This window comes from Pavona decussata, unplaced genomic scaffold, assembly GCF_977016875.1.
Source record: "Pavona decussata unplaced genomic scaffold, jaPavDecu1.1 SCAFFOLD_28, whole genome shotgun sequence".
Classification (NCBI taxonomy): domain Eukaryota; kingdom Metazoa; phylum Cnidaria; class Anthozoa; order Scleractinia; family Agariciidae; genus Pavona; species Pavona decussata.
The window spans coordinates 590,016-601,364 of record NW_028145451.1 but is presented as its reverse complement, the minus strand read 5'-3'; the positions used below and the strand labels follow the sequence as shown (position 1 = coordinate 601,364).

General features: G+C 39.8%; 1 protein-coding gene across 1 annotated transcript; it reads left to right on the top strand.

The window, feature by feature from the left end:
- Nucleotides 1–3,426: 3,426 nt before the first annotated feature.
- Nucleotides 3,427–10,995, top strand: LOC146484956 (uncharacterized). Its single transcript, XM_085103834.1, has 7 exons — nucleotides 3,427–4,203; nucleotides 5,829–6,024; nucleotides 6,520–6,594; nucleotides 6,713–6,795; nucleotides 7,911–8,139; nucleotides 9,012–9,151; nucleotides 10,050–10,995. The coding sequence occupies exons 1-7, from the start codon at nucleotides 3,521–3,523 to the stop codon at nucleotides 10,312–10,314; spliced, it is 1,671 nt and encodes a 556-aa protein (XP_084959960.1). The 5' UTR covers nucleotides 3,427–3,520; the 3' UTR covers nucleotides 10,315–10,995.
- The last annotated feature ends 354 nt before the right edge of the window (nucleotides 10,996–11,349 follow it).

Here is an 11,349-nt window from a genome sequence, read left to right as displayed (position 1 = left end):
TTTAGAGTCAAACTCTCTTTAAAATATTTTTCTACTTTTGAGTTTGCTAATGAAGTGTTCAACCCGGCTCAAGTTTAATATTTTATGCAAGGAAATTTCAAATAAAGTTTGTTAACATTCAGCTCGTATATTTAAGTCCAACGGGAAACAAAAAAGGTAAAGTTCCTTTATTTGCACAACGGTCTACGAATCAACACAACAAAATCTGGAGACGTTTTGTTTGTATGCTAGATTTACTGAAAGGAAATCAATCTGGCCAAACGTTTTCTCCGTCAACTATTTGCTCTTGTCAATCTTGTGTGCTTTTATTACTTTTTACATCACCCTTTTCACGAACCTCAACATCATTTAGCTCAACCTGTAATGCATGTCTGCGTGGGGCTGGTTATTTAGTGTGAAGTCACAAATGTAAGTGGGAATGTTCACAAATAAACTTACCGTTCAGTAAACATCGGACATTTATTTGTTCAGAGGTTGTTCTCGTATGTATATTTTGACTATTAAAGATTTTTCTGGCTTAATAGTTCAAAATAAATAAAGAAACGACAACCGTTGAGCTTGTTTAGCTAAGATTTTTGCTGAGCGGAGTGGGAGGTCTGGCGCGAGGCGGAGTACCAAGGACTGTTTCAAACGTTGTACTAAGTCATGTGCGAAACTGGCTCGACTGTTGCACAATTGTAGTACGATTTAGCTTCAGCGGTTGAAATAGCCGAATTCAATCGAAACAAAACACTTATAGGGGGTTTTAAGAGGAAAAAATAAGAAACAAAAAGTATCTCGACAGTAACTACAGCACGGTGGAAGCACGACGGCATGCGACAAGACGCAACTGCTGTGCAACAAGACAGAGGCTGCACCAACTTCGTTCCCAGCGTCCTCTCTCTTCCTCCCTCGCTCAAAAAGAGGAAGAAAGAGGACCCTGGGGATGAGGTTTAGGCTGCACCAGTAGTTTGCATGGTCATGAAAAAAGACGACAATCTTGGACAGTTGACAGGTGAAAATTAAAATGCACCCCTCCCCCTCCCCCCATTCCAATGATGGAAAAATGGCGCGTTTTGCTATGCGCGCGAATTCATCATTGATTCTTATGGGGAGGGGGGGGGGGGGTAATTTATTTTTTTCTATTCCGTCCAAGATTGTAGCAAAGACTCGCTCACGTGTTCATGTTATGTGAGCTCATAACGACTCTGCCGGTGGCTTTTGTTTCACCTGAGAGACGGAAAAGGCACCTACGCGAGGCCGTACGGGCGAGGAAATCAGCTGAGGAAATAGCCATGGGTGACAAATATGTCGAGTTGAAGGCCACGGTATTGCATCTTCACTCAGCATGTCGTTAACAGTGGTATTTAATTTAAGAGGACTAAGTGAAGTCCAATTCGGCCTTTCATAGGCATATGAGTGATGTATTCTTTGGCGTTGTCTTCGTGGTCGCGTAAAACCGACGATCCACTAGACGATTTCATTCGCCGATCGCGGTGAATTTGATCGCAAGTGATTTTCGCCACCACCGATTGATGCGGACATTCTTTTTTGCCGATCGCGGCGATATGGCGCATCAACCTTGTTCCCAGGCTTTAAGTATCTCAGCTTTCCGCAATTGTAAAAAGTCGTGTGATAAAATAGCCCAACCTTATTGGTTGACTCGCAGCGATGAGCGTAGAAAAACGCGGGAACGGGCACTCTTGGCGAATGCCAGCGAATTTAATTGCCGAAAAAACCTTTTCAAAAGCCTTTTGATGAAAGATACGGCTTTGTTTATAAACCCATCTCCCCAGGCTGTGATCAAAAACTGACCGCTGTTTCCGTATCCTCCCAGAAGAATATGAGCTAATATGGTGAAAGCCATGACCAGCCCATGTTTGGGCAATTGCGACTTCCGATCCGGACGTTGACTCCCTAAATAACGGAACTTGAAAATTACATTCGCGTTTTCTGAATAAATTCGCGATAATTTCTACTCATTTAGTTTGTGTAATGTGGCCGAACTATACAGGAGCTAACGTCGAAAGGGCGGCTTTAAAGTTCAGAAAAAGAAAGTAAAATTAATTATCCGTTCCGTGACGTTCTCAATAAAACCTTGAATTTGGTCATTTGACGTTGAACATTGTTTTGTAATGTAAATTAAGGTTTAAGAACTACTGCAAAAACTGTAAACGATCAATCTAGATCAGCGTTGAATCACACAGGATCGTGATCAGTCAAAATCGATAAAAATAGAAATAAAAGTCAAAAGGACTACTGCACGGACTGATCAAACAAAGTGAAAAGGCTCGAGTATACGCCGATATTTCGACTGGCCAATATCAGTCTTCATCAGGTTTATTGTTTTTTATAGTTGAAACGGCAAAGAAATGTTCTAAAGTGTATAGTGCACGTGGAGAGCAAGTGATTTGATAATTAAAACTATTGTTTTCTGACGTACTTGTTACCGTCATCGCTGCTTAGTTAAACACTTTGTCACAAGAATACATTTAATAACTACAGCGCCGGCTTTTTGCCGAATTATAGCTTCGTAAATTTTCCATTTTCCTGCTTGTCTGGATTTGTTAAGCAAGATTGTGCTTTTCAGTGAGTCTATGTTTGATTTCATCTCGAAGTATATAACTTCTGCGCTGAAATCATGGCAGCCAATCAGATTCGAGACTTGTTATAGTTATTAAATTATTTATCAATAGGGAACTATCATTTGCTTTCTACAATGTATGATTGAAATTAAAATTAAATGAACTGATTTTGGTCGCTGGAAGTGTTTCTCCTTCAACATCCAATAAGGTCTGATAAAATAATCCACTTTTTCGAACAGTAGTGTAATCTAAACGGTGACTACGTATTCCTTTCTAAACATCCTTGAAAGTGGATTGTTTACAAACAAGAAATATTTCATTTACGAATGAACTGACCCTCAGTGACGGTGCAATCATAACACGGCTTTGTTTGCCGGTTTCCAAGACAATGTTCTTGTCGTCAAGTCACGCACAACTCAACGATCGAAGGCGAGGATATATTTGAAATTGGAAATTTCATTGAGGTTATAAATGCGCTTAAATTAAATGTTTAATGAGCAAGCAATTTATCATCTAGTTTTAGCAGTAGCTAGATGTCAAATAAAAATAGTACGTAAATGTTAAAGCAATGTGGCACAGGAAATTGACAGCACTGTCACGCACCGGCAGCTGAACTTTGTGTCTTCGGATGCTGAGAATTTTGGTTATATTCTAAGACATTAATCGAATTCTCCTTACGTTATATAACATGATTTATTCTTTCTTGAGCCAAAAACCGAGAAATTACACTGTTTGAAAAAAGCCATTCAAGGAATTCTTGGGTTTTGGGGTTTGTTGTTTTTATATTTTTTGCCAAGTCACTGTGACGATAGACGCTGATAATTATGCAAATTTTCAAACTTTAATTTGCGTGCTCGTAATGTATGCTTCTCTGACAGCTACACTATAAATACAGAAGTGTACAAATCGGCCCACAGTCATTGACGGCTGATCACATTTGTCGAATTCCGTCGAAAATGCTGAAAACTCTGATTCTCTTGCTGCTTGTGCCGGTCGCCTCTTCGAAGCTCAAATGGCGACAACTTTCGGCGAAGGACGATTCCAACCAATTTCCCGCTCCGAGGCGAGATTCGTCCATCGGGTTCAACCGCGCCGCAAATCAGCTGGTAATTTTTGGCGGCAAGGGCAAAAATGGTGAAAACTTTAACGACACTTGGATTTTCGATCTGCAGGGACGCCCAAACTCTGCAAACTGGACGAAAGTAAATACCCAAGGTCAGTCCATACCAGAGAAACGCTTCAGCATGGTCTACGGCGCCACAGGCAAGTATTTCTACATTGCCACAGGTGAATACAGTGGCTCTCCCAGGACCTTCTTTAATGATATTTTACAGTTCGATTTTTCGACCCAAAGATGGAAGAGGCTGGACGACAACTCCCCAGTTAAATTTGAGAAGCGTTACGGGTCTGCGGGAGGAATATTCGACGACGGCAGCGGCAAGAATGGATTTTACGTGACACACGGTTTCTCTGGTTTACGATACTCAAACACATACAAGTTTGACATTGACGCGGGCGAGTGGGAACAGAAATTTAGTGGATCAAACAACTACAATCCTAACTATCCACACGCACGATGCCTGCATGCTGGGACTATGATCAAACCAGACGAGTTAGTCATGTATGGAGGCTGTTTAGGGTAAGTGCATTAAATATGAGCTTTATTTGTAAACCAGCAGTGGACTACACTTAAATTTCTACGTTTCCGCCGATTGAAAGCGAAAGGCGTTACTTTCTACTGTACAGTTTGAGTTGCTTGAAAACCTAAACCCAGTAGATGACCGAGGTCAGGGGTATTAAATGAGAGGCAACTGACGGCGAGACCCTCACCTGAACCAACTGTAGTTCCTCGGGTTGGCTTCAGAGATTCTAACCTCCATTCAATATCAAAAGATTATGTCTTCAACTCAAGCGATGACAGGTCAACAGGATAACCAAGAAAGTAAAGTATTTGCTTTCTGATTCTCGTGCTTTTCTCCTCAGCATTTTAGCGTTCAATAATCGAATTTTCGCTTTTTTTCTAGCAAATGCAATTGATTTGCATCTTTCCACCGAAAAAGATTTCGAAGGCGCTCTTCTCACTTTGTAAGCGAGCTCGCGATGACTTATTTTGAGCAAAATCTTCATGCCATGAATTTTTTGAGAATTTATTTGAGTTTCATCGCCATAAACCACAAAATAAACAATCACATCGAGAAGTAAACAAATGCTAAAACTCCTCGTTCTGTTGCCATAAATTGCATTACCGAATTTATAGTCTAAGTACAGGATTAAAACAACATTTCACCGTTCTTTACAAGAAGGCTTCACCGTTGTTTGAGTTGCGACGCGAACCAGTGCGATGAAACGATTTTTAAATACAATCTTGAGTTTGTATGCAAATTGTACTCGAAAAACCACAAATTACAAACAAATGAATTCATCGAATAACACCGCTAATAATTTTTAGATGTTGATTGGTGAATTGTGGCCCGAAATAGATGTACAAGTCGCAGTATTTCAATTCTACTTTCGAAAAAACCCGATTTGAGAAAATGGCGGATATTGTTGTCCGGGTTCACATCCAACCTATATCCGATGTGATAGGGGGAGGGGAGGGGAGGGAAGAAACAAATGCAGTGAGATGATACCTTTACAAGGGCCGGTCAGGTTGATGCAAATATTGTTCTGTCAAGAGAGGATCATCTTCTCTTGTTCTTTCCACTAGCTAGTCCGCATAATCGATTGAATTAAAATTCACTAACGCCTTAATTTTGCACCAAATCAAACTTGAAAACTGAGTGGCATAAAATGGTTTCAAGGACATAACAGTGCCTTTTTTTCAGTGCACATATGTTCCGTGCATCTCGGAAAAATCCGAGGAACTCAGGATTTTAAAGGATGGTACCTATGAATACAAAGGTACTTTTGTGCAGTTAAAGATTTTGCGAAAAGGAGCAAGGGCTATTGGAATCCAAATGAAAATTGGGGGTAACGTTGTATTTTTCAGAGTTAATGCTGGTGAAGCAATGCCATACCTTGTTAGGTATTTTAAGGCTTTTTAAAATTTATTGTTTCTTAATTTTCTCTAAAAAATCCTAGGTTACCCCTATGTTCTCTTTGCGTTGTAAAGACCAGCTTTTCCCTCAAACTAATAAGCTGAAAAAATACTTTTGTATTACGATGACCGAGTTTGGATCATATTAACAAATTTGGCTCTCAGTCGTGGCACATGGATGTCCCTGTACCTATTATTATGTTCTTATTATGGGATGTGCTTTTTAGAGGTGGATCAACAGGTGGACCATGTCCATCCAAGGATAACTGGAAATTTGATGCCACCAAAGGAGAATGGACCCGCTTGGAGGAATGCTCAACACCAAGGATTTATCCTGCAATGGCCATGCTTCCTCCTCTGAATGGCAGTGAGCGAAGAGCAGTGCTGTATGGTGGTCAAGAAAAGACTAAATCTGTGCTAGCGGTATAAATTTACACATTGTTATTAATACAACATTTGTTACTAATCAGTTTATTTGTGGGCAAAGGCAAGATTGTAATATCTGATTATTTTTCTTTAAATTATCAAACACGATATGCAAAATTATTGACTTGTTTTTAGCAAAAAATGTTCTGTTGTCAAATTTGATCCGGATATGCCCTCACCCTCTCCTGCCCACCACAGCACCGCTTCAATCTTGCTTTTCCTTCCTCCCCTTTTTTAAGCATGAACAAAGTATGTCATTTGCTGGACATTCACTGGTTTTCTTTATCCCTAGCAACCCGACTATAGACTGGTTTAAATAAGGACCTTTTGCCAAATCATTGTTTCTACTGGAACGCTTTTTATCTCTGCACTTATTTTAGTGTTCTTTTTTTCAGAACACCTGATGGTACCTACCTCACGTGAACGTAATGGATAGCCATTAAACATTTAATGGTGGTTTCTAACTTTGCATGTCTGTTTAATTTCTTATAGACCCCAAGATATGAGGCTGATGAGATAGCTGTGTTTAATCCTGATAAAGATGAATGGCAGAGGAAAACAGTAGAGGTAATATTAGTTTAGATTTAAATCAGTGGTCGGCAATAAATATTGATGCTCCTATAAGTTTGTCTGTATATGCATTACACGTGTCTCCATTCAAATTTCAAACCTTTGATTTGTTTAGGGTACATCTCCAGCAAGACGAGCTGGTCACGTGATGACAACAACTGATAAAGGGATTGTAGTGTTTGGTGGTGAAGGTCAAGAGTAAGTGTTCATTATAAGCATTTTTTATTTTTATTTCAAATGCCTCTTCACCCTCCCCCTCACCCTCGTTAAGGCACGCTCCCAGAGTCATTTCACTCTTCTGGGGATAGACGGGGTAAGAAATTCAGGCTACCAAGTCCTTTGAGGAAAAACGGCCAACCCGATTTTCTTTTATGATGTAACTGATATAGTCTATAATCGTTTTGATTAGTCAAAAACTCATTGAAAACTGCTTAATAAAGGAAAAAGAAAACTGGAAACATATCGATTCAATTATTGCTTCTTTGCGCGTGGGAGAACACATATTAGTTGCCCAACTAATGCCTTAATTTGGTTTACAAAAAAAAGACTGTTCGTAGTTCTGATTCTTATCAGCGTTAAAAGTAAAGAAATTTACTTCATTATTTAGCGAACTCAGCGACGACGACGGCGAAGGCAACGAGAACGCCACCAAACAATAGCTTTAATAATGACTACGTACATTTTATATTTTTGTACATTTCTTTGCCGTCATCAGCAAAACAATACTGACGTGAAATGATCAAATTCAAGGTTTTGTGGAGAACGCGAGCACACGACAGTGAATTTTTCATTCTCCTTCCTTACTTGAACGCCGTTCCTATCAATTTAACTCCCGGATACTTCGCCCACTTATTTTGTACAAGTTAAATGAATTGGCATTATAATCGCGAAGTAGTAGGAAAAAGCGTTTTCGTTGCCGTCGCCGTCGTTGATAAATTCCCTTTAAAAATGAGTAACAAGCGTACAGGGAGTGCTTGCGCCATCTCCCGAGCCAGAGGCTCGTGACTAGTGCTTGACAATAATTCAGATCTAATTGGAATTTGGAAATTTGTTGATTCAACAATGTTGGTTCTACAACTCTAAACTTTATGATGAGTGCCAAGCACTAAACGACAAGTGATATTTTAATCTGGTTTTACATTCCTCCCGTAGAAATTTACCGTTAGTGTATGACCAAGTTGTCTTGAAAGGATCAAATACCCTGTCAAAGACGAACATTTATTTGAACTGATTTGACCACAAGCTACCCTCTTCAACCCCGCATCTTACCATCTGTAGGTACATTCCTGAGACATGTTGTATTGTTTTCACAGTGGTGAGGGTTTTCTTAATGACATCTGGCTTTTGGAGGGCACTGCGTCAGATGCCGATGATAACCCATCTGCCGGTGGATGCGGCTCATCGGATTACAACCTTGTTGGACTCCACGGTCTCTTCATGTTCATCGGCTGGGGTATTCTTCTCCAAGCGGGCGCCTTTATTGCGCGTTACTTCAGGCACGTCCCAAATGCTTGGTGGTTTAAGATGCATCGCGGCCTTCAGGTTTGTCTAGAGTCAACATTCTCCTTACTATTTCTGGATGTATACAGAAGTTGACAAACTCCTTAACGTTATCACACCGACAGTAAGAACGTAAAATAAAATAGAATTCAATAAAATCTTGATTAAAACATATATTATGTAGATCTTGTGTCGAAAAAAATTAAGACGTGGCTGAAAATGTTTTACCAACAGTTTTACGCTGGTTTCAATTCGAGCACATTTTCCGTGACAATTTTGATTTTTTCGTTTGAGAAGAGTGATAACGTTTTCCATAAACTTTTTCAAAACTGGGACGACCGTTTTCGAACAAGAAGTAAAGGGGAAGAAAAAGCTAAAAAAGTTTGTCATGCAAACGTGAATTCAGTTTAACCTTGTTAAATGCGTAGTTGTCAAAGAACTGACCTGCTAGTGTATCACCAAATGATGAGAGATGCTGGATCTTTTACAGACCTCAGTGGATCAGTAAAATACATACTTGAGAAAATAAACTAAAGACGGCAAGAATGATCCTTACGGCAGTACAAAAAGCTGAAAACAAAACAATTGGTTATAAAATCTGAAAAGTTTTTCAAAGCCCGATTTAGCTAATCTTGGGTTAAAGAGAAGTTTGATTCCGATATAATTAGTAATCAATATCCATTTTTCCAAAAGAGTTTTGCTCTTCAGTTTTGACTTAGACTTTTCTTTACCTCTTGCTTTAAATCAGCTTTTAAAACATAAAATCCTCGGTTAACTTTTAATCGGGGATTAACGTTCGACTTTCGAACAACTGGGCCCATGGTTTGAAAAGCAGGTCTTTGGTCTTATTCAAAACCAAGCTAAAACTGGATTAATACGTGTACGTACAAATGGTTCTTTGCTATTTATTTCAGGTATCAGGTCTTATTTTTGCGTTTGGAGGCCTCATTTGTGCCATAGTATCAGTGCCATTTGATCATTTCAAGTTTGCTCATGGTGGACTGGGTCTAGCGATTATGATCATCGGCTTGACTCAGCCTCTCAATGCTTTGTTGTAAGTATCAATTAGAAAGTTTCTGTTGCTATGCCCGGTAGTATAAGAGTTGGGGTCGTACTCCCGGAAAGGCAATAGACCTTTCTCACTCGGCGGCCATGTTGAGTCTCAGGAGAATAAAAAGCTTTGTTTTTGCCCGGTTAGCCTCACCCACACGCGAATTCAGTGCGAGGCTAGCCGTGCAAAAACAAAGCTTTTTATTCTCCTGAGAATCAACATGGCCGCCGAGTGAGAAAGGTCTATTAAAGTGGTACAGTTTAATCCTGGTTTAATCCAAGATTGCTGCAGGTCCCGGCTTCATGTCTTCATCTCTGCTCACATGGATTCGTTTTCGTGATCTCGTATTCAAGGTTAGCCTGCGGAAGCAGGCGCATTTCTGACTCCTAATTTTGAAACAATATCTATAGCTAGGAAAGGAAATTTTATCGTAGTGTAAATTTTTAGGTTTGAAATCATACTGGGGCTTTGGAAAATTGGCCGGTACACCCCAACTGAAATAATTCTGAAGTGACCTAATGGCCTTTGTTAATAACTTTTGAGTGAATTTTCGAAAAAAAATTATTGTGTTCAGGACAAACCTGTATACAGCAATTTCTCGACTCCTATCTAGATGCCCGAAAAGGTTCTGCCTCTTACAGACCGCTCCGTCGAACTGTTGATACTAAAATGGGTTAGTTTATTGTCTTTTTTTTATTCCAGTTGCTTCCTTTGAACGCTTTTTAAAACAATGTGTCGTATTCTAACAGACACCACGTTACTTAAATTCGTTCACCCTGTCACTAGAGTAGAGCTAGATTTACGAGGCCCTTTGGGGGATCGACATAACGTGGTTCGACTGACTACTTCCTTTTAGGTTCCTTTTCTGGTGAGTTACTTACATATGGTACGTTTGTTATAGCCGTCCTCACCCTACCGATGAGAATGGTATCAAGTCCAAAGGTCGCTTTATCTGGGAAATATTCCACAAAAACCTTGGTCGCCTCGGTCTTATCCTGGCCCTCATCAACATCGGCCTGGGGCTCCTTCTGGCAGTGGTGCCAGTTGCGGTATGGGCTGTCTGGTTTGCGCTGTTAGGGACCTTTGTAATTGTGTACATTCTTATGGAGGTACGTTTGACGATGAAAGAGAGAAAGTCCAACGCTGTCACCCTTCCCATGAAGTGATGCTTTGAACAAAGCCATTCTAACTTCTCGTAAAAAGAAACCAACAGAAACTGCAAAAAGAAAAATTAGTCTTCAAAACAGCTCGAATTTTTGCGTTTGTTCCTCGTATGAACGCGCGCACGGTGGCCGCTTACGAGAGGTCCCAAACATATTTCATGTCCCAAAGATATTTTCACGAGTATCTATACATGATTTTATAAAGGCACTCACCTGTCAGCTGTCTTCTTCTTGTCAATTGTCGCAAAATGCCTCCACATTCTGTTTTCAAGACTTTTAACGGTTCCTCTCCAGAGCCGCAATGCGCACATTATCCCAAGAGAATAGAGAATAGATAAAATTTCGTTAGCGTTTATAAAGCATTTACTGAATAGAAAAATTCATAGACATCAGCAGTGGAAGCACTCTCCAATTATCTTTGTAATGATTTAGTTAGTTGTAGCTGATGAATTGTCCGTGATTAAATAAAGATTAAATAAAATAATTAAATAAATCCTACCCTAGGGGAAGGGATTCAGGTATATCAGTTACGAGGAGCTTCAAAGACCTTTTGTCGCTTTGGGATTATCTATTAATTATTATTATTTTTTGGATCGGAGAGGGTGGAAGGGGGGGGGGGGGGTTAAAATTTTGTGGAGGACTTTCATTTTTGTGTGAAACAATTCTGGAAGGGTCAAATTTAGGGTTTATGCGGAGGGAAATGGACCTCTTTGTTTTGCTATCTTCTAGGCCGTTGGACTTTTGGGGGGGTTTATTATTAGCCTAAAAAGTCTTTAATTGATCTAACAATTTGGCCTCATTCGCAACTCCCCTTGGCTAATATACCTGAATACCACCATGGGCCGATCGCCTACTAGTTATTAAGTGACCCAACTTCGTCGCTCGACTATGGACATATAATGCTGCTCTGTTTAATCGACATATTATTGTATTGTATTTGTTACTGTGATCTTTTCATTAAATTGATTAAATCTCGCTCGAGGAACTAAGACATTGTCTAAAGGTATCATTTCTTTCGCTTGAGGCAAAACTAAGGGT